The 27,197-nt window shown below is 43.3% G+C and overlaps 1 protein-coding gene across 3 annotated transcripts in view; it reads right to left on the bottom strand.

Annotated features, from left to right (window-relative positions):
- Nucleotides 1–2,899: 2,899 nt before the first annotated feature.
- LOC135055093 (heparan-alpha-glucosaminide N-acetyltransferase-like) overlaps nt 2,900–27,197 on the bottom strand; it is a 1,318,407-nt gene continuing 1,294,109 nt past the window's right edge. For 2 of the 3 annotated variants that reach the window (XM_063958739.1, XM_063958740.1), the window contains exons 16-18: nt 24,702–24,772; nt 6,755–6,867; nt 2,900–3,197 (exon numbers count right to left, since the gene is read on the bottom strand). In XM_063958739.1, coding sequence (XP_063814809.1) covers nt 3,016–3,197; nt 6,755–6,867; nt 24,702–24,772 — 366 coding nt within the window. In that variant the 3' untranslated portion in view covers nt 2,900–3,015. Of the gene's footprint in view, nt 3,198–6,754; nt 6,868–24,699; nt 24,773–27,197 lie in introns of those variants that run through there. The other variant, XM_063958741.1, reaches the window with a different exon arrangement.

Genomic DNA, 27,197 nt, shown 5'->3' with positions numbered 1-27,197 from the left:
GGAAATCTCTGTCCTCTGTCGGAGATCCTGACCTCATCCCTCCCCTGTAACGGCGGAAATGTGCATCCATTTGGAGAAACAGAGGCCGTCACCACTCCTCCTCGCCCCCAAATGGCATAAGACTGTCCATCACTGACAGCCTGATACCACAGTGCGACAGACGTCCCAGACCCTCCAGCACAAAGAACTAAACTAGTTTGCTACATAAGCCGCTACTCTGTCCACATCTGAATGAGGGCCACTGTTCACAAACAAGCTTACTATCAACCATGGAAAATAAATGAAAGAATATCTCATGGACAGTTTATCTAGGCAGCAAGTAGAAGATTTGTGGGTTTATTTTGAAGTCTAATCAGACATTGTAGTCATGAATGTAACTCCTGATTTTATTATTATATCTACCCTATTGTGTTTCACTGTTGATGCACCGCCTTTAATTTTATAACACATGGCTTTTATAGAAGTAAATGTTACACGAGACAGCTGTTTGATTGTTCCAAGTGTTTGTGTAATTTGTACATTATCTGACAAATCTCCCTTCTAAGCACCCTTAGATTTTACTTCCAGGACACCGCTTGCACATCAAGTCATATATTAAGATTTATTTGCCATCCTTAATTAAAACGTACTGATATTGCAGGAGAAAGCAGAAATGAATACCACCCAGCACCAGGCCTGTCATAAGAAGGCAGAGAAGTGTAAGGAAACTGCACGTCCCAAACACCCATAAATCACACATTGTGTTTGTATATTAATTGGCAAGCTTTCTGATGCTCATTCAGTCACTGGAACTCTGCCCTGGAGGGCACATGTGCACTTTGTTAACCTTTATGTTGCCAGGCCTGTGTTCTCACTTTGTCACTGTATATCTTAAATCAATGTGGTGTATGCTACAATATGTCACTTTCCAGCCTCTACAGTCTCATCATCTTGGTACTGTGTTGCATTAGGACAGCTCGGAGTGGCAAGATAAAGCTGTTAGAATCCTAATCTAACAATTGGTGTGAAATTCAGAACTGGAAATAACCACAAAGGGAACAAATTAGACCCATATAACCATTAATGCATTTTTAATGGAATTATATAAGGCTGCTTTGTAGGCGACAGCTGAGTCAAAGCAGCAGACTTGCAAAGACTGTGTACTGCCCACTTTTCCATCAACTTTTCCTGCTTCTTTTAAGTTCTTTGGTGATATTTAGTTTTTGTTTATTTGTATCTTAATTATTTTGCAGTCCTGTATATATAACTAGACTTCTGCTTGGGGAAAAATATTATGGAGTTACCAATAGAATTCATTTCATTTTGATACCAATTTTTGCATTCTTATTGATTAAGTGCTAGCAAATAATTGGGCTCATTTAGAGTTGGATGCATACAAGAATTCGGATTCATGTCTAGTTCAAACACAGAACATTGTGCAGAGCGGCATATGGGGGTCATTCCGAGTTGATCACTAGCTGAATATGTTCGTAGTGCTGAGATTAAGTATAAAAAAAAGTCACTTCTGCGTATGCGGCGCAGTGCGCGCACGCGACATACTTTCACAATGGCCGATGTATTTTCACACGAGGTCTAGCAAAGCTTTTCAGTCGCAATGGCCGCCGCAGAGTGATTGACATGAAGTGGGCGTTTCTGGGTGTCAACTGACCGTTTTCAGGAAGTGCTCGCAAAAACGCAGGCGTGCCAGGAAAAACGCAGGCGTGGCTGGGCGAACACAGGGCGTGTTTGTGATGTCAAATCCGGAACTAAATGTTCTGAAGTGATCGCAGGCGTTGAGTAGGTCTGAAGCTACTCAGAAACTGCACAATATTTTTTTGTAGCCGCTCTGCGATGCAATCGTTCGCACTTCTGCTAATACACTCCCAGAGGGCGGCGGCATAGCATTTGCACAGCTGCTAAAAACTGCTAGAGAGCGATCAACTCGGAATGACCCCCAATGTCAGGCATACAAGTGTGCAGTGGTGGCTCCTGATGTCAGGCCCTAGTTACAGCCCTAGCATAGAGTGTTAATAGTACATACATATCCTATTACTCTATTTATACACAGTATAACAATGTGATAAAATATCATATAAGCATGAGAAAATACTGTCATGACCAGGTTTTTATTAAACGTGAAACGTTATCAATGTTATCTCCATTGGATATCACTGTTTGTGGGTTTGTTTTCTTGTACAATGGTTGACGCTGGAGTGGTCAATACAGAATCAGCCAGTCAGAAGTGGATAGATAGTTTTGCTGATCATTCTCACCATTATTGTATTCGTGGCGGCACCACAGGACGTGGATACATTACATCACAGGCGTGACTGTATCCTAGTGGCAGTGGCCATGCCCTCCATAGTGGCAACCACAGACAGTGTAGACACCTTTGTCCACTTTGTGCTGCAGGAGATTACCTCCAAACCACCCAGATTAAGACCAACATCAGAGAGATTCCGATGTAGAAATGTTTTTCCGGCACTCAGCCAAACTGATTCAAGTAAGAAAATTGTGCTTAGTGGGTATACTACGGTTTGTTTATGTGGTTCTGCTCTTTGTTCCCGTCACATTTGATTGACAGCCTCCAGCACTGGGATTGGCTTATCATTGAGTAGAAGAGGAGGAAAGTAAGGCATAAAGAGGGTAAAGTAGAAGATATGGAGGGAGAAGGCATGGAGCAAGTGGACGGTAGGATGGGGGTTATGAAGAGAGAAAAAGAAAGGGAAACAGATGGAGTGGTTGGAAAACGAGAAGAACAGAGAGGCCGGAGAGACAGGTTGGAGAACCAGACAATAGCACAAAGATGGGGACACAGACGGAGAGCAGATACACACACACAGATAGAGAATGGGACAAACAGTTAGTACTACTTACTGTTGTGTTTCATAGTTGTTAATACTATATTTCACAAGATGCATGTGTTCACCATTCTTTATTCTGCAATTTTCTGAAAATCAAAAAACTGACATTGTATTGTAGAAGTATATACTGCATTTCTATTACTTGCACAGCGTCAAGATTGGCACCAGTCTGTTAGATCTTTAGGAAGAACTTCTGCTTGTAAAGCAAGAAGGAGATGAACACCCAGATGGAGGTGCCCAGCACATCCTGAGCAAGGAACTCAGCATGAGATGTCCAGTTCTTTACTTCCCAGTTAAATGGAAAATATGTGGCCAGGAGCGAGTGCCCAACATACACAAAGATCGAATTCATTCCTGAATGCAGTATAGAAAACACAAGCACAGCAATATCAGTAGTATTCGTTAGCATTTTTTCCATATTGTGTTATGTAAGATGCTGTATTGGTATTCACAACAAATGAACTTTAAGAGTCCTATTTATAAATAAGAATTTGTGCAATATCTCCTAAAACAACCATTTCCGGAGGATTGCCACACATATTTATCTCCTGAACGTATCTACCGGGGACCGCATCAGATATCGGAGATATCTGATAAAGTCCACCTTTTTCAACCACAAATGCAGCCCTCATAGGTTTCTATGGGGACTGCTTTATTGCCAGAGTTACCCAGCTAATGGCCATGATAGCATCATCTTTAGATGGCGTTAGCCATTGCAGCCTATAGGCTACACTACTCTGCAGCATTTATTGGGGGCCGACCTTGCATGCAAGGTCATCAGAATGTGCATGTGCCGCAGCACCACAAGATCCTGAAGAAGAAGAAGCAAAGTGATTGCATTAACAACGACTTCACATCTAACACATCACAGGGACAGTCTCCTATCAGAACACGTCCCTGCATGTGATTTTTAACACATTCTGGCAATCAATTTCTTATTGCTACGAATAGCAGAGATGACAAATTAATAATTATCAGGTCTAGAACCCAATAATTAATAAATATGCCGCTAAAATATGAGGGTGGTTCAGTAAGTAAGGTAACAAGGCCTATCACGTGTGTAATGTTCCTTATTTCAATCTAATTGCCCCACCGGGCCAGAGCAGGCAGACCACTGTTTCCCCTTATGGCCAATAGACTGCGCCTCATATCAGTCATACTGTCCCAATATCAGTGTAAGATGGCGGGGCTGGAGGAAACATGGTCACACATTGAAGTGCGTAGTGTGATCAGATTTCTGTATTTAAAGGACACATCAGTAGCTGAAGTGCATCGCCAACTGATCTAAGTGTACGGTGATAACGTCATGTCATGGAACAGGTTTGGGTTTTGTGCACTGACTTTGATAATGTCAGGATAGACGTTCCCGTTGTTCAAGAGTTGTTTATGGCTATACTATTGGGAGGTACTGGACCATCTTCCATATAGCTCTGGCTTGACACCGAGTGATTTCCATCTCTTTGGACCATTGAAGAAGCACCTGGGTAGAAGGTGATTCGCAACAGACAGTGAAGTTCAGCAAGTCATCATGTCCTGGCTTCAGGCGCTTGACACTAATTTCTTCTATGCTGGGATAGATACCTTGGTGTAGCATTGGAACAAATGCTTAGACAAGCATGGGGATTATGTGGAAAAATAATCTGTACTAGGGATGGCCATCAGTGGGATATCCATCGATGGTACCATTGATGGATAACCTCGATGGTGTAAACCCATCTGGAAGGTATCCATCAATGGTTTTACCCATTGATGGTCACCCCTGCATTTCTGTATAATGAAATGCGAGCCAATCAGAGCCCGGGAACATGGCTTCGCGGGTGTCAGGGGCCGTGGCTAAGCTCCGTGCCCTGACACTGAGATAAAAAAAAAATAAAAAAAATATTCGGTAGCAGTGAACCATCAATGGCGGGAAACCATCTGGTTCTCCCCCATCGATGGTAAAAAGTATTTGACATCGGTCACCGACCATCGATGATTTGTAATCATCAATCGTCGATGGCCATCCCTAATCTGTACAAAGGCCATACTACTGATTATACTTATATGTACTTTTAGAATGTAAGCTCTCACAAGCAGGGCCTTTTTCCCTCATGTATTTTTCCTTCTCTTGCTTAAACCATCTGCTACTCCATACTCCCTTCGATGGCACCAAATACCTTGGTTTTCTGCAAACCTAAAGGCCCATACACACTTGCCGATAAAATGAGCGACGTCACTCATTTTCCCCCTCCCTAAGCGACGTCGCTCATTTTATGGGCAAGTGTGTATGCCGCCAGCGACGACCGATGCGCGGACCCGCGGGTCGGCAATGATTGTCGCTGTCGGCAGTGAATGCATGCTCTATCTGGACGGTCGTCCAGGAGCTGTATGCACAGCCGGCGGAGGCGTGACGTCACTGAGCGATATGAGTGGTCATATCGCTCAGTGTGTACGGGCGGCCGCTGACCGGCCAGCCCGGGAGGCGGAAACACTAGACAACGTTGCTCACAGAGCGACATCGTCTAATGTGTATGGACCCTAACACTTATTTCAGTGCCATCTGCTGATGCAGCCATGTTTATATACCCTGTACTTTTACTATGTTGTCTTAAACTGTCACTGTTTTCTTGTTTTGCTTATTTGTTTCTGTACTCTGTAATTGGGTGCTGCGGATCCCTTGTGGCGCCATATAAATAAAGAAGAATAATAATAATAATAATAATAATAATAATTTTTTTTAAATGTACGGGTTGAATAAATTGACACAATGAGAGGTATTGTTACTTTATTTATTGAACCACCTTGGTACTTATTTATCGTAAATGGAGATTTTGTAATACAACTAGCCTCTGTATATAGCAGAGGTTTCTTGTATCCCAAGGCAAAAAAATAAATAAAATTAAATAAACTTCTCTGTCTTGTGATGTGAAGGTAATGCATCTTGTTAAGGATGATTTACAGTCATCTGGTGGTACACAACCACTTTTAGTATAGCTGACCAGAAAATACATTGCTTACATGCTATGGCCAAGGAGAGCATCTACCAACAAATGTCCTGTTTAAATAGATATTCACATAAATATGGCATTTGCTTCTCTGTAGTAAAATTGTAATTACGTAGTAAAAAACATTAAACCTCAACAACATTGGTAAAACTGTATAAAGACATTAAAATGATGATGGAATTTTATGTAACTGTTACCGCCTTCATTTGGTGTCATATATTAAGTTTGATGATATCCAACATTTTACTATAGTAAACAGAAGCTGCAGTTCTTGATTGGCTTTGTAACATCAAGCATACGAGGCTCTGGGTCTTGTAGCGGAATTTTAGAATTTACCAAGCTAAATAAATGTCAGATGGTCTTGAAGAGTCTCTTCCGAGCTCTCTAAGTAAACAGTGCTATAACCTCTGCTCCATACCAATTCACAAGTGGCAACGAGCAGTGAAATATGGGTCGTGTGTGGATGTGAAACTCGGCCAAATATGTCCCTTATTTCATTGCACAATGAGAGAAGCTGAATGAACTAGATGCCTCATCTATTTATTATACAACCCTGCTGTGTCAAGTGTTCAACTGATGTCACGCTGTCATCACCTTATGTCACCGTGTGGTGGGAAAGGAAGAATATAGAAATCATACGTCTCTTTTGTTAATGTGTTCATGTCATTGTGCATGGGAAAGGACAAGCTCCAGAGGCCAGAAATCATCTTCTATCTTTCTGTCCTTCCAACTTATATGTAGTGTGATAAGTTATGTTACTATGGCTCTGGTCAGAAAGCAAATATTTCCCATCAGATGGTGCTGCAGAATTCTGTGACACCATAAATGACAAAAAACTAATAAATAAGTGGAGTAGGCATTGTTATATTACACTGATCTAGCAGAATAGTACATCTGCCCTGTGATGAGCATGGTGAGTTATTATACCTGGGTAGATGAATGGCTGTCCTCCCCACCAGTGTCTCACATCAATCACATAAAATAGCAGTCCCAGTAGGAGGAAGGAGAAGCAGCTGAGTGTTGAGACGAAGGACAGAGACCTAAAAAGGTAGAGAAGCATAAAGTCATTTATACAAAGTACAATTTGTCTTGAGCACCTAGTCATTCTGTTATCTAAAGCAAAGCCAGGCTTAGATACTGTACCTAATGAGGTAACACAGCAATGCCTTTGATTTCTTATTTCTAGTCATGTAAAATCACCCCATGGGAAATGACAGCTGGTCTTTTTAGCTTCTGCCCAACCTATACTTACAGTACACATATACTGTAGTTTCCAAGGGGGATCCGGGCATGTGACTGGCGCTCTTGATCCCGACTGTCTCCATGCTGATGCCGGCATCCCGAAAAATCACAATGCCGGCAGACAGAATGCCGACACACAGGCACTATTCCCACTTGTGGGTGCCCACAAGGGTCTTTGTTCACCCATTCCAGGGTTATGCAGTTAGAATGTCTACCTAGAATATTAGGGTGTGGGTACAGAAACAGAACTAGAGGCGGTACAGCCAGTGGTCTGCTGCAATAAAGGGTCCGCTGCCGACAGCATTACCAACAGGCCAGCCAGGTACTAATAATAGTACACTGCTGACACTGCCTCACAGGCTGGGAGGAGACTAGATGGTAACTCGAGGGCACTATAGTGTGGCATGTGAAGTTTGGGCACTATGTGTGTGTGGCATAATGAGAATAGGGGGCATTATATTACAATGCATATAAATTAACATTGATTATATTAATGATCTATTTCTCATGTATATATAACTTTATACATCAGCCCCAACCAAGCATCCTTAATTTTGCACTTTAAACTTAAAATGTGCCCCCCTCAGTGGTCAGCCTAAAATCCGAGAGTGAGCACCTGAGCCCACCACTCACTAGTTCTGTCACTTTTAGGGTTAGACTAGGGTAAGCGTACCATTTACATGCAAAATCCCATTGTCGACATTGAGTCCAGGTCGACATAAAATATCACATTCCCCAGATGGAATTCTATAGATACGTTAGCATGCAAATGTACTACACAACAAGAATACTATATTGCATATAATGTTGATTTTAGACTAAAGGCATATTTTAAGCATGAAAAAATAAATGTTAAAATGTTAAAGGCTAATGGCAGTACAATACATGAGCAGCCATGGCTCACACAGGCAGATACTGCAGCCTTCTAGCCAATTTGCATTATGCTGTGCTGGAGACAATGCCTACTGACACCTAGAGTAGCACACGTTAATTTAGTGGATTACCAATGAGTGGTTAAGACCAGGGCCATAGCTAGGTGTATGCTAGTGGTGCATGGCACACAGTGCATATGCACTGTGGATGCAGAACCGCCGGCAATACCCACAGTTCCGCACCACAATGTCTGTCCATGATAGTAGCTGCAGCACTCAGCTACTTGTTACAGCCGGGCATTGCTGTAGTTTGTCAGCAGCATGCTATTCTTCTCCAGGTGTGCCATTCTTGCATCTGGTAAAGTATTGGGTACTTGTTACAGCCGGGCAGCGCTGTAGTTTGTCGGCCGAACGATGTGGTCCTCCCGGCTCCCCGCTCTTGCTGTACTGTAAGGTAAAGATGTGCACTCCCTGGAGGTGGGAAAGACAGACAAACACACCCACCCACCCCCCAACTCTTTCTGGCATAATGTGGGCTCTACCTTTCATAATTTGTATCATGGGATCTACCTTGCATAATGTGTATCAGGGGCTCTTCCTGTAATAATATGGGCTCTACTTGGTGTAAGGTGTATCAGGGACTCTAACTGGCATAATGTGGGCTCCAACTGGCATAATGTGTATCAAAGGTTCTACCTGGCATAATGTGGGCTCTACCTGGCGTAATGTGCATCAGGGGCTCTACTGGGCATAATGTGGTCTCTACCTGGCATAATATGTATCAGGGGCTCTATTTGGCATAATAGGGGGTCTATCTGGCATAATGTGTATCAGAGCCTCTCCTGTGGTGTAATGTGTGTAAGGGTCTCTACTGTGTCGTGTAATGTGAATTGGTACTATTCTGTGGCCACGCCCCTATATTTTTGTCACGCACTGTCCCTATTTTAAATATGGTAAGAGAGGGGGCACCAATTCTTTTACTTTTCCAGGGCACCAAAATGTCTAGTTACAGCACTGATTAAGACTGTAGGACTGATGCTGAGTTAGCATTATGCCAGCTGGCATAGCGATTAATAAATTAAATTGGTCTGTGTATGCACAGTACACAAGATGGGGAGTTGTTTCAGTTGTTATACAGAGGTTAAGCTGGCTCTTATACTACTGCTGTTGACCAACATTCATCTTAATATAGTTGCTGGCTTTTCTGATGAGCAGTTATGGCCATCTCTGCATCAGGTACATAGTACAGATGTGTCCTTTTATATCTATGCTTGTGCTGCTGCAGAGTGTATGCCATGAAAAAGGGGCCTGCCAATGGGCACATGCGCGGCATTTGCACCCACGATTCCATAGGATTGCATGGTGCGAAGGTGCCACTGTAAGCAACAATGTAAGTGGGCACATCTGTATGTGTGGGAGAAAGGTTTGGCCTGGAGGTACCAGTGAGCCCCCAGTTAAATACCAGTGTTATACTCTGCCAACATCTCCCCCACAGATACTAATGCCTCTACTGTATGTACTGATGTTTTCTCAATCATTTAATTGATGCCACAAGGACTAAGGCAGCTTATAAATGTGGTTGTATAAAATGTTGTAGGTGCTTTAATTCTCTTAAAGTATAAAAACAAAATAAATCTAGCAGCGCTGGTAACAGTTTTCTGATCAAGAAATATATTAAATGAAATTCTTACACACTCTTTAGGTTCAGTTTAAGGACTTCCCACTGACCTTGTCTCCTTCCCCGCTTCGGACTTTTCTGTCTGCTCTTAGTAGGCAGAAGGCAGTATCCCTAACTTACTCCTTCCTGTTATTTAATCACCACGTGGACCCACTTACAGCTCTTCGTGGAAAGTGGGAGCAAGATCTTGGCCCCTTAGATGACGACGAGTGGTCTGCGGCAAGGGAACTATCCCGTCTTGCAACTACTTGCATTAGGTTCCAACAAATTCAATTATTTATTCTTGACTAGTAACACTGGTATGGTGGCTGGGTTCGGGGGACGTTCCTCAACCTCATGCCCCAAGTGCCTGAGTTGGGCACCTTTTGGCACCTTATGTGGTACTGCCCGAACGTTCAGTTATTTTGGTCTGAGGTAAAAAAGTCATTAGACTCTATGGGTATTGCATCCATTTGATTGACAATTAAATTGTGCATGCTGGGGGTTGCTGAGGATGGGAGTATGACCCGGGCTGATGTGTTATATGTTACTAATGTATGCACCCTGGCCAAAGTTATTATAGCTCATTCCTGGATGGCTCCCGCTGGCCTAGGCTTCTCCTCCTTACAGGCACTGATTGATTCTACGATTAAACATGAACATTATGTATATATGTGCATACAAGCAAGTAACAAATTTAGCAAAATTTAGTCTAAATGGCTGGAATCTCCATACTCCGTCGTGGAGGCCACGTCCTAGGGACTCAGTCTACTTAGCAATGAAGCGACCAGTGTATGCGTGATATACCAGCAAATAAGTAATGCGTATTTGACGTTTATTAATTATGAATCCAGCAGGATTATAATACAAGTGTTTGTTCTTATTGGTTGAGGGGGGTGTTTAGCTCTAGGTTTGAAAAAATAGGAAAATTATAACATTTCATATGACTATACATGAATCCATCCATGATATGTGAACAGTGCCTGATGACGGTCATTCAGATTATTTAGTGTACTGATGCCTTGTTCTTTCTGCAACATGAACATGCTTTATTAAGTATTACACCTCGTTCAGTGCAACTGGCATCTGTTTATGGTGAAGATATAGGTACGTTGATATGAGTGTATAATTATGGACCCACTTATAATGTTGGTTTTCAATAAAAATTACTTATTAAAAATGAAAAAAATAAATTAATTCCTGTATTACTATTATATGACTACCTGTAGCATCCTATATGTTGGATGTACAGTCAAAAGTTTAAGGGATAAAGTGGTCTATTCTTTATGGGAAAAAAATCACTTCCAAAAAACTTCTCCTTTTGCGTAGCCAGCTTTTAAGAAGTTTGATACATTCAGGGGCAGACTGATGCGCCAGGACACCGGTTCAATCCCTGGTCGGCCGTGCCCCGTACTACCATCAGTGCCCCCCTCCTACACAGCAGGCCGATTCGCCCGACAGCAGGCCGATTCTTATAAAATTGCAGCAGACTGGAGCTTCTGCGCTCAAGTTGGACCACCATGACTGCCTGTGATGTGCTATCACTGTGCACAAAGCACCCAGCAGTAGTCTTGACATAGCATACTGCTTGGCATGCTGAGCGCCGGGCATTGATCAAGGAACCTGGCAAGCAAGGCCGCTTCCCTGCAGGCACACATGCGGCTGTCCTCATGGAGGGGAAGGGACAGCTTGGGGTGTGGAACAGCTGCAGGTGAGTGCTTGGGGGGAGGGGGCGTAAAGACAGTACCCGGCTCAGTGCTTGGGGGATGAGGGGGCAATATAATAATAGCAAAATTAGCCTTACAGTACCAAGGATAAGGTAATAATAAGGAAGCAGGTGGTGACCAATAAACATGATTGTCTTTTTGTTTACCTTTATCTTATTTAAATAAAGATGCAGGATGAATAATTTATTGCAATGTATTGTGATAAATAAGATGATGGTAAACAAGAAGACATTATTGTTTATTGGTCACCTGCTACATTAATAGAACCTTGTATATAGTGTTATATGTATGAGGGGCAGTTATATAAAGTGGTACAGGGGCTACTATAGTGTGTGCATAACTACTATATTGTGTGCACTGCTACTGTGTAAGGGGCACTACTACTGTGGGTATAATGTGTAAAGGGCACTATTACTGTGGAAATCACGTACATGGGACACTACTACTATGGGCATAATGTGTAAAGGGCACTACTACTGTTGATTTCATGTGTAAGGGGCACTACCACTGTGGGGATAATGTGTATGGGGCACTACTACTGTGGGCATAACATGTATGGAGCACTACCACTCTGTGGGCGTAACACGTAAGGGGCACTACTACTATAAGCATAAAGTTTATGGGGCACTATTACTGTGTCGGCGTAATGTTTGAGGGGGAATACTACTGTGTGGGCATAATGTGAAAGAGTGCCCCGCCCCCCTCAACAAATCACCCCCATCACCAGACCCCACCCCCCATTAGGGCTGCTTCCAGAATTGTCCCGAGGCTGGCTTTCCAAACCAATCTGCCCCTGTATACATTTCACTCAGGATGTGTAGGATGCCGGGGCAATGGAACAGTGGTGTTCTATAAAATACAGCTGCAGCACTCCCCATTCAGTACTGCAGCCTCCCCCGCCCATCCACCTGCTGGACTCAGAAGGAACAAATGAATATGTTCCCCTCCGCCAACTCCCCCCAACCCTGCTCAGAACGGATGTTGGTAATCAGCGCCTCCCACTCAGAGCTGCAATGATGGACAACCTGCTCGTCCGCTAGACTACTAAAGTATGGGAACTGTCAAAATGATCGAGGGAGAATTGTAACCAGGAGATCTATGATATCTCCTGCATTACATTAATGATGAATGAGACTGACAATTTATACAAAAGTAGGTGGGAAAAACAGTGCTACTGGTGGTGGTGGTGGTGGGGGGGGGGGGGGGGGCACGACATATGGGAAGTGGGGGCACAGGGGGACATAACACTGCTATGGACACAGGTGGATCCATCATCCACATTGGAACCCAGCATGTGGACTAGTGATGATGATGATGATGATGGTCACCAGGAAGGAAGGGGGTAGGGAGCAACACCTCACGGCTCCACCTCCAGCAGGCTGCCACCAAGTTCAGCTATGCACAGCTAAGGAGCCAGGAAAAGCAGGGGCGGACTCAAGTCTTACGTAAGTCAGTTTAGCCGTCAGCCTGTTCTGTGAGTGATGGGTGAGGGGTGCTGACTGTGCTGTGAAGGATGATGGGTACTGCTGCTGTGGTCTATGTTGTGCTGAGAGAGGGTTGCTGTGCTGTAATCTGTGTTATGAGGGGTGTTATGCTGTATTAGGGATGCTGTGCTGGGAGAGGGGTGCTGTGCAGTGAGGGGAGAGGGAAGCTGTAAAGGGAGAGCTTGGCGTGCTGTGCTGTGAGGGGAGTGTGCCAAATAGAATGCCTTCTTAGGTGGGGGTATAAGGGACTTTTTACCCTAAAACATGTGTCTTTTTTTCTTTAGATACAGCAGTGTGCTGTGAGTGGAGGGACTAGAATTAACTGATGGGGGCACCAGCCAAATTCTTGCCTAGGGCACCAAATTGGTTAGGGCCGGCTCTAACCACCACCATATAAAGGAGGAAATATTGCAAAATTGGTTAGCAAAAATATTTAGGAATTTTAATGTAAACACTAGGACATGAAAGTAATTATGCAGAATATCGTAAGAGTCTTTTCTCTTTCAGTTCTACACATACTGTACATAAAGTTGTATTGTATTAATTCTTTTGTTGGATGCACGATTTTCATACAGCTGTTTCTTTATGTGGTTGTTACATAATGTATTATATCATTTGTATGCAACACTTAATCAGCGCATCAGCTGCTCATATTTTTGATTCATTGTAACTAATTGTAAGCATCCTGGGCCTCACTAAGAGTTAGGCACAACCCCAGCTATAGGATGCATGTTTGCACCTGGACAAACATGTAGTGATGCAAAGTGCAAATGCTATTTCATTTTGCATGCTGGAAATACACTGACTGGTTTTGTGTGAAGAAAAAATACTAGGTCTAGGCAGCTATATTACAATGGGTTGGGTACAGAATGCCGATACAGAATACTGACACCGGAATCCCAACTGCTTGAAATCCTGCACCGGAGGAAAGTAAACTTAATTCTAACCCTCACCCTAACCCTCCCTCTTCGCACCCTAACCCTTCCTCCCCACAATCTAACACTAACCCATTCTGGCTACCTCCTCCGGGAGAGGACAGCCAGGTCACCAAAGTGGGGGGTGTGATGCAGCATGGGGGGGGTGTTGTGGAGGAATGTGATGCCGAATAGGGGCGGTACTGGGGGCGTGAAAGCATGGCCATGTCATTGTGGCCCCGCCAACGCTACATAGTGCCGAGATTACTCGCATCGCAATGCAGGAGGAAACGCTGGCAGATGTGGTGGGCTGCAGCAGACGGATGGCACCAGGCTGGGAGACTTGTCCGCTCTTCCGGAAGGCACGGAGTGCCAGATGATTTTCGGGAGCCTCATGGCCATATCAGGAGAGTAGGCAAGTATGCCCTAACCTCCCCTCCCAGCAGCCTAACCCTCCCTTCCTACAACCTAAATCTAACCCTCCCCCCACAGCCTAACCCTAACTGGCATAATTCGGGTTTCCAGCTGTCTGGATTCCGGCGTCAGCATTCTGACCTCCAGGATCCCAAATGCCGGGATGCCAACTACATCCCATTACAACACTGTGATTCAGAGTTGAACTGGGACACTTGTCCCTTCCAGCTCGACGTCAGTCCAAATATTTTAAATCCCCCCCCACCCAAACAGTTATTTAGTTTTGCTGACATGTACATAGTTGAATTTGCTGTACATAATGTGCGCGATTTGTATCCACACACATCTTTAGCTGTTTAGACATATCATTAAGGCCGTCGTAGCTTGAAGTGCATTAGAGCTGTATTTTTTCCAGCGGTTACTATGTTTTTAACATATTGAACAAATTAGTGCTGCATTGAGTGGACATTTCTTCCTGGGTGCTGCACTTCTGTTACCAGGCAAAGACCTGATTTCAACATGTGGAAGTGATAATAAAAATTATCCACTCACATTGTCTTCTCATTTATTTATGTTAAAAGAAAAGCTAATAGCTTTTGTGGTTGGTGGGGAGGGAGGCTCCGTGGCCACTCACTAACCAGGGAAGGCCCATGTAAACGCTCCATCTCCAATCTTGTATCTCATTTAAATATGTCATGCAGAAAACCAAAATCTCATTTTGCATCCAGTCAACATTTAGGTCGGGATGCTATAACCTGCCCTGTTAAGTGGACACAGACACTGCCAGCTTGTCACATAGATACATGCATCTATAATAACTACAAACTAAAAACATAGAAACTGTATATGCACTTTGGTAATTGACCAATACTGAGTTATTAACTAAAGGGCCCTCCCTACACACTGGACGATTGGCCGCCAAGGTGCCCAACGGCCGATATGGGCCGTTTCCTCACTCCCCCCGTCACCCGGCCTCATAGCCCTGCATGCTTATATGGACGAGATTGTCTATATTGGCTTGCAGGCATAAACGAGCCGGCACCAGTGATGAACGAGGGTGGGGCTGCGCATCATTCATCGTTTGGTGCCTACACACTGAAAGATATGAACAATATCTCGTTCATATCTTTCAGTGTAGTCGCTAAGTGTGTGCGGCCCATAACAGTGCAAATGTGCAGTGACTCATATCCTTGCATCCTCTAATTAGCGCAGAGAGGTGTCTTATTATGTTCTAGCTTCTAATAAAATCAAAGCATTATAATTATCCTTATCATTATTATTATTATTACTACTATCTTTTATTTATAAAGCACCATAAGAACAACAAGAAGCATTAGTACAGACTAAGGGGGTGATTCAGAGATGGAAGCTAAAAGCATTGCTTCTGTGGATTTGGGCGCAGCAGCAGTACTAAAATATGCTGATGCCGCAGGAGGCACCTGAGGGCTAAAGACGCCTCCTGCCGGCATCACCGATCCATGTGCTGCGTCATTAGATCACAATGGTCACTATGGTTGCAGCATCTGAGTAAGCCTAAGGCTAGTAAATTTGCACTGGAAGACACAGGCACTGGCCTCGGCACTCCCAGAAAACGGGGGCGACATCTCCCTAATTTCCTCCCCACCCCAAAACATCAGTAGTCTGATTGGCAGGGGGCACTGCATGCAACAACGCAGGACACGTTCTGCACATGCGCAGTCCACCCACCATCAGAGTTGTACATAAACCATCATACAACTATGAATGCGCAGTTAGCATAATTATGTAGAGAAGAAAAAGTGGCGATGGTTCTACTCATACAGCTGTCAATCTGTAAGGTATAGGTCAGAGAGACTGCAAAGTTCACTGTGGGTGTGTGTGTGTGTGTGTGTGGGGGGGGGGGGTTTAAGCTAGAAAGAAAGAAATAGTTATAAGGGCATGCTTAAAGGCTGGTTGCCGGATGAAAGTTTAAAGGTGTGAGGTAGGAGTTTAAAGGTGCGAGGTAGGGCATTCTAGAGGATGAGAGTGACCTGATAGTTATCCTGAATGTGAGAATGGGAAGGGGTGATGAAGGAGGAGGTGAAGTGGCAGACTTTAGCAGAGTGAAGAGGACAGAAGGGAGTGTGTGAGGAAATGAGGCTGGAGGTGTGGTCAGGGACAGTGAGGTTCAGAGATTTGTAGGCGAGAGAGGAGAATTTTAGTCCAATTCAGATTGGTATAGTGAGTCAGGAGAGTAACTGACAGGGATGGGCATAGAGGCGTCAGCGGGTCTGGTGACACACGGTGTGATCTGTGTATCCCTCTTGCGCGACCTAACTTAAAGGGGGCATGGCCACAATGGGAATCACAATGACATCACTCCGGGGCAGCCCAGCATAGCCAGAGATGCTGGGCTGCCCCCAGAGATTAGTCCTTGCATTGTAAGCTTCTCCTCTATGACAGGAGCCAGGTGCTGCGGGAGAATGTCACACTGCAGCACCCGACTCCAGTCACTGTGGAGAAACTGACATTTTGGTGTCACCCACTCTGAATGTGACACCCTGGTGTGGCCCGCCCTCCCCTTCAGACGCCACTAGATGGGCAGCATAGGTAAACCCACCAGAGAGGAATATGAGGCTGGCAGCAGAGTTGAGGATAAACTGGAAAGGAGAAAGGCAGGAGTAACAAAGGTCAGAGAAGAACAGATTCAGTAATTGAGATGGGAAATGATGAGAGCATGAGTGGGAGTATTAGTAGCTTCCCAGGGGGAGGAAGGAAATGATTCTGGAAAATTGTAGATGTGGAAATGGCAGGATTGATAAATAGACTGTACGTGGAGGGAGAAGGAAAGTGCAGGCAAATTTGAGCATCATCATAAAGGTAGTAGCGACGTCCAAAGGAAATGATAAGTTCGCTGAGGGAAGAAGAGTAAAAGGAGAAGAGAAAGGGGTTAAGGAGAAAAGCTTGGGAGAGCCCAATGGGAAGTGAGAGCTGATGGAAGGTGGATGTGGGTGTAGATAAGGAGAAAGAGCGTTTTGACAAGTACCAGGAGAGAGTCATAAGCACGATGGACTGACCTTTTCATTAAATTAGACTATCCATTTTTCTACTAAAATACTGCTATTTGTTCTAATGTATGGTTTAAAATGTAGTCACAAAAAAGAGATGGCATCCATACAGTCTTTATATCATTTGTCACTTTGTGCAAACTGGACATAGCGCAGCAACTAGAACCCTGCTGAACAGGACCACAGCGGGACACATTCTGCCTTCTGCCGGCCCTACCCCAAAGTTGTGATGTCATGATAAGGAGGCAAGGGACACTGGGACTTGGAAGGAGCTGAGCACTAGGGGCATCCTTGGGATTAGTCAGGCGGTTTTACAGTGGTGACTGAAGCGCCTCTCTAGGCTGCAGAGTGCCATTCATGGCTGGAGCCACAGCGGAGCAGCCTCCTCAGCACTGCACACAATGCAGCTCCATCACTCGCCCACCCCTTATTACAGTCCAGAAGCTGACATGCAAATGGAAGATGCAGAAGACAGAACTAATGCAAACATCAAGTGCTTTGGTGGAGTGGAAAGAATGGTCTGCCCTTTTGCGCAGCTAGGGAGGAATGCATTCCTCCATTAATCTTATGTTAGGCATTTGACTTGAAACAATGAAAACCTTATCCTTTGTACTGCTCTGCACATTTAGGCTAACACCAGTCAGTGCAAATTTCTGCTCCTCCACACACACACCATCTCGCTGTACTAACTCATACACTGGCAGAAATCACGTCTGCATATACTGTGGTGCACAGCACCACCAGAGTACACATACATGACATTATATATATTTTATAGCTTCTACCTTAATAGATGAAATATTGTATCCGGCATCTTGGCACATCCCACCACTGAGCTGTAAGCTCTGATGTCAAGAATTTCACAGCAGTGAGATCCTCCTGTATTCATCCAAGTGCTGCACACAGTGACTCCATTACATAAATTAAATAAATCATGTGAGGGAACCTTTCCAACATATACTTCTTCCATGATAGTACTCATCTGTGATACTTTTTTTTAATACTCCCTAAAAGCCATTTATCTGTCCGTTGAAGGGCTGCCTACACCATCTGCATACTGAATGCTTGTAAGTAACTGTATTGATTTTCACTTCTCCTGTAAAGCTGTCAAGTGCCTTCTTGGTGTAAGAATTTTGAGTATGAGGAGGAAATAGACAAATCTGCCACGAGGAAATTAAGGTGTTAAAACAAATTCCTTATGACATTCAGCAGGGCTACAGTGTGCATCTCTCTCTCAGGATGGCACAGCAGTACACGTGTATCATGTAGAACTGGACATCGTACTCCTGTTCTGTTTTTGTTTTTAATCCCTGACTTGCAGATTTGGTACTCTAACACCTCACACAAAGGGGGTCAATCCAGTTACCCATGATGTATTCAAGGGGGCGAGTTAGCGCCGCAACAACTGCACTTTACAGCAGCCTGAACTTGCCCAAAACTGCTTGCAGCCTCATGCAAAGATGTGCGACTTTGCGCTGAGAGCGGGCTATGAGAGGTGCGAGATGCAGTGCCGTTGCCGATGTTCCAATGTCGTTGCAATGGCAGCTCGCATGCTTCGCAAGTAATTGGATTGACCCTTAGAGAGGCGGAACAAAGCGAGAAAAGATGGGAAAATGTATACCAGGTACAGTAAGGGTGTGTAACTGCAACACAATTCCAGGATGACGCATATGCAGATACACTTGGCAGGAGGCGAATCTCCTGGAATGTAAAAAAAAAAGCATGCTGCTCCCCTTCCAAAGTTAATAAATCACTAGGGCTCATTGCCTTGGCTGGTTATTGTTAATGCAGGGAAGTGAACAGCATGGGGACCACCTGCAAAAGCCAGAAACAACACTATGGTTCCCTCTCCCAGTATGTTTTGCAGTAAGAAGCCTATAGGCTACAACGGGCTAACGCCATCTTCAGATTGTGTTAGCTACCGAGGCCAAGCTCAAGAATGCACGGCATTCCGGAACTTGGTAAATGCGGCTAAAAAGCATAGAAGCCTATGTTGCTTTTGCATGTTAAAACGGGAGACTGCAGCATGTATCTATGTTATCTACTGCGGCCCCCATACAAACATTCAGGGCGAAACTTCATAATTGTTAATTAGACCCCTTAATCTTTTCTGTTTTAAAGAAATACCATCCGCTGCTAACCTTACACACACTGTTTACATGGCCTTAAGGGCATTGCTGCTGCAGTCAGTGGGCGTAAGGTGGGCATGGTGCACCCTCCAGCAGTTTGGCATAGGAACATACGGTAAATGACAGAACTGTACAGCAGTAAGCCTCATGCAGACCTACTATTCCTTATACAGTATAAGACTTCATGTGTGCAGTGCTCTCATTTTCCAACTAATCAGTAAGTAAAGGAATATTAATAATTTAACTACTCATAAAGAAATTGATTTGCTTGTCTGTGCGTTATTTGTTGTCATTACATGACAGACATCATGTTTACCTGGACTGAGTTTTCCCTTAAGGGGCTCAAACTGTACATGCTGTGGTTTTCACTTCTTATAAGGGCATTATTCTCATCTGCTAATCGCAGAACAGCAATTAATGTTGGGTCCGGGGGATAGATGCCTGTTTATTAAATGTGAATGTTATTAATTTAGTGCTAAGGCTAATTTGGTGAAATCCGCCTATTTATTAGATGTGAATGCTTTCAATTTATTGTTAAAAAATGTTAGGGGGAGACGTTAATTGTTAAATGTGGGCGCCTTTGATATAAGCTGGTTTGGGGGGGGGGGGTATTTTATTAAATATGAATGCATTTGATTTAGAGTTTTTGAGGCTAGTTGGTGGGGGGGGGGTGGAAGGTTGGGCAAGGCATATAGGGTCTAAGCTGAGTCCTTACAATGCCAATATTGATGCAAATGGACATTATTTTTAAATGCTCATGTGTCAAACTCACATAAAAGTCAAAGGTGTGTACAAAGTTGCAGTTTCAATTAAGACACACAGACTATGACCTGTAAAATGTAATGGGCGTTACTAGGCAGTTGCTTGGTGGTGGCTATCGGAGTGTTGTGAGTGTGTCACAGAAGTGGTTGCATACTCAGACACACAATTGTGTACCATGGAAGTCGTACGCTGATGGAGAGTCGGCACTTAGCATGGGTATACTTCACAACCAGGGGGAAGCCAGGTCGGCACTGAGTGGGAAGTCGCACAGCAGAAGTGGGCAGTGCTAGGGTCATGGTAACACGATTGCATCATCGTGGCCCTGTCTCTGGCTTGATACTGCTGTGAATACTAGCATTGTAATGTGGGGGGTGGGGGTGGGGGGGGGAGGGTTGCAATTCTCCATGATTTGTGTAATCAGCTGTCTGTACTTCACTCAGGTGCCAGATGACTCTGGGGATACTTGCCTGCTCTTCCAGGCGGCCGTGCCAGGAGTGTCTTTAATTTGGGGGACTCATAGTCGGGACTTTGTGCTGATTGCAGGAGGTATGTTTTTCTTCACACTGCATGATTTGTGATGGGGAAGCTGCATGCATTGAACAATGTGTTGTAAGAGAAGGAGATAATTGATGGCTAAACACCCTATGGAGCAATAATCCCCAGGAAGTTGGTGCTGCTGTGCCCCCGCAATGGGGTATACATTGCCCCACCTCATGGCAACCTGCACACGGCTAGACCATAAAGATAATTCCTGACTATTTCCAGGATCACTTTAAGTTCCCGATCTGCCCCTGCGTAGCTCATTGCCCAGATCATTGCCCCTGCCTATCACTTCTTACCCGATCAGGCCTACTTTGTCTGGTTGAGGTGAGCAAATAAGTGAAGGTGGGCCATAGGAGCACACAGACAGCCAACTCAGCCTTGCACATTATACTCACTAACAAACGTAAAGGGACTTCTGGAGAGTGATTGATCATGCCCGTGTTCACTAAATAATGCAATATGGAAATATCTTAATGTAACCATTATTGTCTGACATTTAATATTGCAAAATACCACACTGTAAATCCATGCCAGAGACAGCGTGTTTGGAAGAGCTCATTAAGTATCACACCTCTCCCAGCTGAGCTTATACCTGTAAGTAAATTAGTTTCAAAATATATAAAACAGAAAACTATAATGTATCACAGGCATCTTTTGCAACACATTATGTATAATATGCATGCCTTGACATGGCTAACACATTGACAGTTCATTTGCACTCTGTAAATGTCTAATGTCTTATTCCTCCCTACAGACGCAAAACACGGTCTTTGCAGAATGTACAAGGATAAAGGTGAGAAGCAGTAGAAATGAATGAATATAGTTACATCTGATGGACAAGGATAAAGGTGAGAAGCAGTAGAAATGAATGAATATAGTTACATCTGATGGACAAGGATAAAGGTGAGAAGCAGTAGAAATGAATGAATATGGTTACATCTGATGGACAAGGATAAAGGTGAGAAGCAGTAGAAATGAATGAAAATGGTTACATGTGATGGACAAGGATAAAGGTGAGAAGCAGTAGAAATGAATGAAAATGGTTACATGTGATGGACAAGGATAAAGGTGAGAAGCAGTAGAAATGAATGAAAATGGTTACATGTGATGGACAAGGATAAAGGTGAGAAGCAGTAGAAATGAATGAAAATGGTTACATATGATGGACAAGGATAAAGGTGAGAAGCAGTAGAAATGAATGAAAATGGTTACATATGATGGACAAGGATAAAGGTGAGAAGCAGTAGAAATGAATGAAAATGGTTACATATGATGGACAAGGATAAAGGTGAGAAGCAGTAGAAATGAATGAAAATGGTTACATATGATGGACAAGGATAAAGGTGAGAAGCAGTAGAAATTAATGAATATGGTTACATATGATGGACAAGGATAAAGGTGAGAAGCAGTAGAAATGAATGAAAATGGTTACATATGATGGACAAGGATAAAGGCGAGAAGCAGTAGAAATGAATGAAAATGGTTACATATGATGGACAAGGATAAAGGCGAGAAGCAGTAGAAATGAATGAAAATGGTTACATATGATGGACAAGGATAAAGGCGAGAAGCAGTAGAAATGAATGAATATGGTTACATATGATGGACAAGGATAAAGGCGAGAAGCAGTAGAAATGAATGAAAATGGTTACATATGATGGACAAGGATAAAGGCGAGAAGCAGTAGAAATGAATGAAAATGGTTACATATGATGGACAAGGATAAAGGCGAGAAGCAGTAGAAATGAATGAAAATGGTTACATATGATGGACAAGGATAAAGGTGAGAAGCAGTAGAAATGAATGAAAATGTTTACATATGATGGACAAGGATAAAGGTGAGAAGCAGTAGAAATGAATGAAAATGGTTACATATGATGGACAAGGATAAAGGTGAGAAGCACTAGAAATTAATGAAAATGGTTACATATGATGGACAAGGATAAAGGTGAGAAGCAGTAGAAATGAATGAAAATGTTTACATATGATGGACAAGGATAAAGGTGAGAAGCAGTAGAAATGAATGAAAATGGTTACATATGATGGACAAGGATAAAGGTGAGAAGCAGTAGAAATGAATAAAAATGGTTACATATGATGGACAAGGAAAAAGGTGAGAAGCAGTAGAAATGAAAGAAAATGGTTACATATGATGGACAAGGATAAAGGTGAGAAGCAGTAGAAATGAAAGAAAATGGTTACATATGATGGACAAGGATAAAGGTGAGAAGCAGTAGAAATGAATGAAAATGGTTACATATGATGGACAAGGATAAAGGTGAGAAGCAGTAGAAATGAATGAAAATGGTTACATAGAATGGACAAGGATAAAGGTGAGAAGCAGTAGAAATGAATGAAAATGGATACATATGATGGACAAGGATAAAGGTGAGAAGCAGTAGAAATGAATGAAAATGGATACATATGATGGACAAGGATAAAGGTGAGAAGCAGTAGAAATGAATGAAAATGGTTACATATGATGGACAAGGATAAAGGTGAGAAGCACTAGAAATTAATGAAAATGGTTACATATGATGGACAAGGATAAAGGTGAGAAGCAGTAGAAATGAATGAAAATGGTTACATATGATGGACAAGGATAAAGGTGAGAAGCAGTAGAAATGAATGAAAATGGTTACATATGATGGACAAGGATAAAGGTGAGAAGCAGTAGAAATGAATGAAAATGGTTACATATGATGGACAAGGATAAAGGTGAGAAGCAGTAGAAATGAATGAAAATGGTTACATATGATGGACAAGGATAAAGGTGAGAAGCAGTAGAAATTAATGAATATGGTTACATATGATGGACAAGGATAAAGGTGAGAAGCAGTAGAAATGAATGAAAATGGTTACATATGATGGACAAGGATAAAGGAGAGAAGCAGTAGAAATGAATGAAAATGGTTACATATGATGGACAAGGATAAAGGCGAGAAGCAGTAGAAATGAATGAAAATGGTTACATATGATGGACAAGGATAAAGGCGAGAAGCAGTAGAAATGAATGAATATGGTTACATATGATGGACAAGGATAAAGGCGAGAAGCAGTAGAAATGAATGAAAATGGTTACATATGATGGACAAGGATAAAGGCGAGAAGCAGTAGAAATGAATGAAAATGGTTACATATGATGGACAAGGATAAAGGCGAGAAGCAGTAGAAATGAATGAAAATGGTTACATATGATGGACAAGGATAAAGGTGAGAAGCAGTAGAAATGAATGAAAATGTTTACATATGATGGACAAGGATAAAGGTGAGAAGCAGTAGAAATGAATGAAAATGGTTACATATGATGGACAAGGATAAAGGTGAGAAGCACTAGAAATTAATGAAAATGGTTACATATGATGGACAAGGATAAAGGTGAGAAGCAGTAGAAATGAATGAAAATGTTTACATATGATGGACAAGGATAAAGGTGAGAAGCAGTAGAAATGAATGAAAATGGTTACATATGATGGACAAGGATAAAGGCGAGAAGCAGTAGAAATGAATGAAAATGTTTACATATGATGGACAAGGATAAAGGTGAGAAGCAGTAGAAATGAATGAAAATGGTTACATATGATGGACAAGGATAAAGGTGAGAAGCAGTAGAAATGAATGAAAATGGTTACATATGATGGACAAGGATAAAGGTGAGAAGCAGTAGAAATGAATGAAAATGGTTACATATGATGGACAAGGATAAAGGCGAGAAGCAGTAGAAATGAATGAATATGGTTACATATGATGGACAAGGATAAAGGCGAGAAGCAGTAGAAATGAATGAAAATGGTTACATATGATGGACAAGGATAAAGGTGAGAAGCAGTAAAAATGAATGAATATGTTTACATATGATGGACAAGGATAAAGATGAGCAGCAGTAGAAATGAATGAATATGGTTACATATGATGGACAAGGATAAAGGTGAGAAGCTGAAGAAATGAATGAAAATGGTTACATATGATGGACTTAACACATTTATGACCCTAACACTGCCCCTGGGCACAACAAGGTCCTCTTGATTAAAGGGTAATATGAGGAGTTGTTAATGTTTAAGGGTTGACAAGGATTTGTTACAGCAAATGTTCCAAAGCACTTACCAGAGGTTTTTATTGATGGGAATAAATCCTCCGTCCCTTGCACACTTGGTTAAGATGGCCGAGATAATTCCCTGGAGGAAAAGCAAAAAGATGACCGCTTGGTCAATGCATAGAAGTAAGTGTAGAATTGTGCAACTAAAGGGACAGATGGGCATGCTATGATCCTAAGTGTTTTCATTGATTACACGGTCTACAAATGTATGGTTTAACCTCTTTATCACCGCAGCAGCACAGACAGGATTGACCTCCTACTCCTTGCATGCCCTGTCTGTAATATCAATTTGAAGATGCTCATTGATGGGTAGGGTTGTTCTGAACCTAAACAAACAATTAAGAAAACAAGTACATTCATCCAGCAGGTTTCCCATAACGGGATAAGGGTCAGCAGAAAGGTTACTACTAACCAACATACACTGGCCGCCCACTGGCGGTCATACCTGCCGTCTGTGCACAAGCTGAAGACGGCAGCACAGAAGCTCAGCTCTTATTTCAGGAAAAACAAAATAATGGCTTTTGAAAAAAGAATGTAAATTCAACAAAACTGGAATTTTCCAGATTTAGCACAAAAATATCATTAAATATTAAAAAGTTTTGGCTGCAGTGTTTTATGTTCTCCTTAATCACACTAACTATTCTCTACATTTTAGCTTTCACAAACAATAGAATCAAATAAGGAGTAGTTATAGTGAGATATTCAGACAATGACTGCTGGGAATAATACCATTAGTAATTCCTTTACTCATATGACTGTCTTCATTGTTCAGGAAAGTGACACAAAGCTATTTAGATGAGCGAAGGTGTGGTGAAATTCTGTACACATGGACCTTTATAGTGGCCCTAGCCTTCTTACAGGGGTCCTACCGATACAATCGTCATGTTCCATTTTGCAGTGGTACAGAAAAATCAGGGAGACCTGTGCACATTTATTAGCAAATTCCATGTTGGATCGCAGCATAAAGGGACTACCAGCAATTTCTCCTTACAGGGGCTCACACAGGGCCTAATTCCGGCTTGGATGCACAGCTGATGTTGGATGCAGGTGAGCTTTTTTTTTTTTTCTCTCTTTTGCGCATACATCCAGAGTCTGTGCGCAGAGAGCTGCAGTTGCGACTTGCATGGTGCTTGTGCCTGTTTCGATGGTGCGGCCGATTGCTAAAGATGCAGCAAGTGTTGGTGCTTTTCTATCATTATCCCCTATAACTCCAAACTTCTAATCTATAGGTAGTGGTGTATATATAATGGGTGCAAGGTGTGTGGAGGTCGGCCCCCACTGCACCCATTTCTTGAATACTTACCCCTCTGAAGTACGTGTCACAAGCACCAAAGATGCCCAAAACATTTACTTTTTCCCCCAACAATTCTGGGAATGTACAGTTGGAAAATCATCAGAAATATGGCCACTGTGCCATTTCTCTGGAGGCCTGCGTAGCACACTAGACTAACAGCACAGCGCTAGGGTCTACTAGTGACCCTAGTGCTCACAGTCTACTGTGCTGCCAGCTAGAGAGGAGGGGGCCTGGACAGAGGCTGCACATAGACCCACTCCTCTTTTAATATGCCACTGGTTGTAGGCAGGGGATAAAGTGAGCCGGAACGGGACGGAACTGCGTTCGGTCAGTTCCACTTGGAGACGGAATGCAGTTCTGGCTCCTCCGGCTCACCTAACCCGATGTGTGCCCGGCGCTACACAGGTAGATGCTGGGTGCCCACTGAGATTGTGTTACCAGCGGGCGCCCGGCTCTCTTTCCACAGCGGAAGCCGGCAGCAGGAGCTCACTACTGAGCTCCGGCTTCTGGCTCACGGCTATGGTCGCTTGGTGAGTATGGTGTGTTGTTTTTTGTTATTTTTATGTGTGTGAGTGCTTCTACTGGGGGAAAGCTACTGGGGGCAAGATACAGGGGGGCAAACTACAAGGGGGCATTACTACTGGGGGCATTACTACTGGGGGCAAACTACAAGGGAGCAAACTACTGGGGGCAAGCTACAAGGGGGCAAACTACAAGGGTGCATAACTACAGGGACATTACTACTTGGGGGCAAACTACAGGGGGGTTAAACTACTGGGGGCATAATTACAGGGGCTAAACTACTGGGGCCATTACAACTTGGGGGCTAACCTAAAAGGGGGAGTTAACCTAAATGGGACAAACTACAGGGGGCATTACTACTGGGGACATTACTACAAGGGGGCAAACTACAGGGGGGCATTACTACTGGGGGCATTACTACAAGGGGGCAAACTACAGGGAGGCTAAACTACAGGGAGGCTAAACTACTGGGGGCTAAACTACTAGGGGCATGACTACAGTGGCTAAACTACTGGGGGCATTACTACTTGGGGGCTAAACTACAAGGTGGCAAACTACTGGGGGCAAAACTACAGGGGGCATTACTACTGGGGGCTAAACTACAGGGGGGCTAAACTACTGTGGGCTAAACTACCGGGGGCATGACTACTTGGGGCTAAACTACTGGTAGCATTACTAACGGGGGTAA

The sequence above is a fragment of the Pseudophryne corroboree genome, chromosome 3 (assembly GCF_028390025.1).
Source record: "Pseudophryne corroboree isolate aPseCor3 chromosome 3, aPseCor3.hap2, whole genome shotgun sequence".
In the NCBI taxonomy this organism is placed as follows: domain Eukaryota; kingdom Metazoa; phylum Chordata; class Amphibia; order Anura; family Myobatrachidae; genus Pseudophryne; species Pseudophryne corroboree.
The sequence above is the reverse complement of the archived record's forward strand: the minus strand, read 5'-3'. Positions and strand labels throughout refer to the sequence as shown.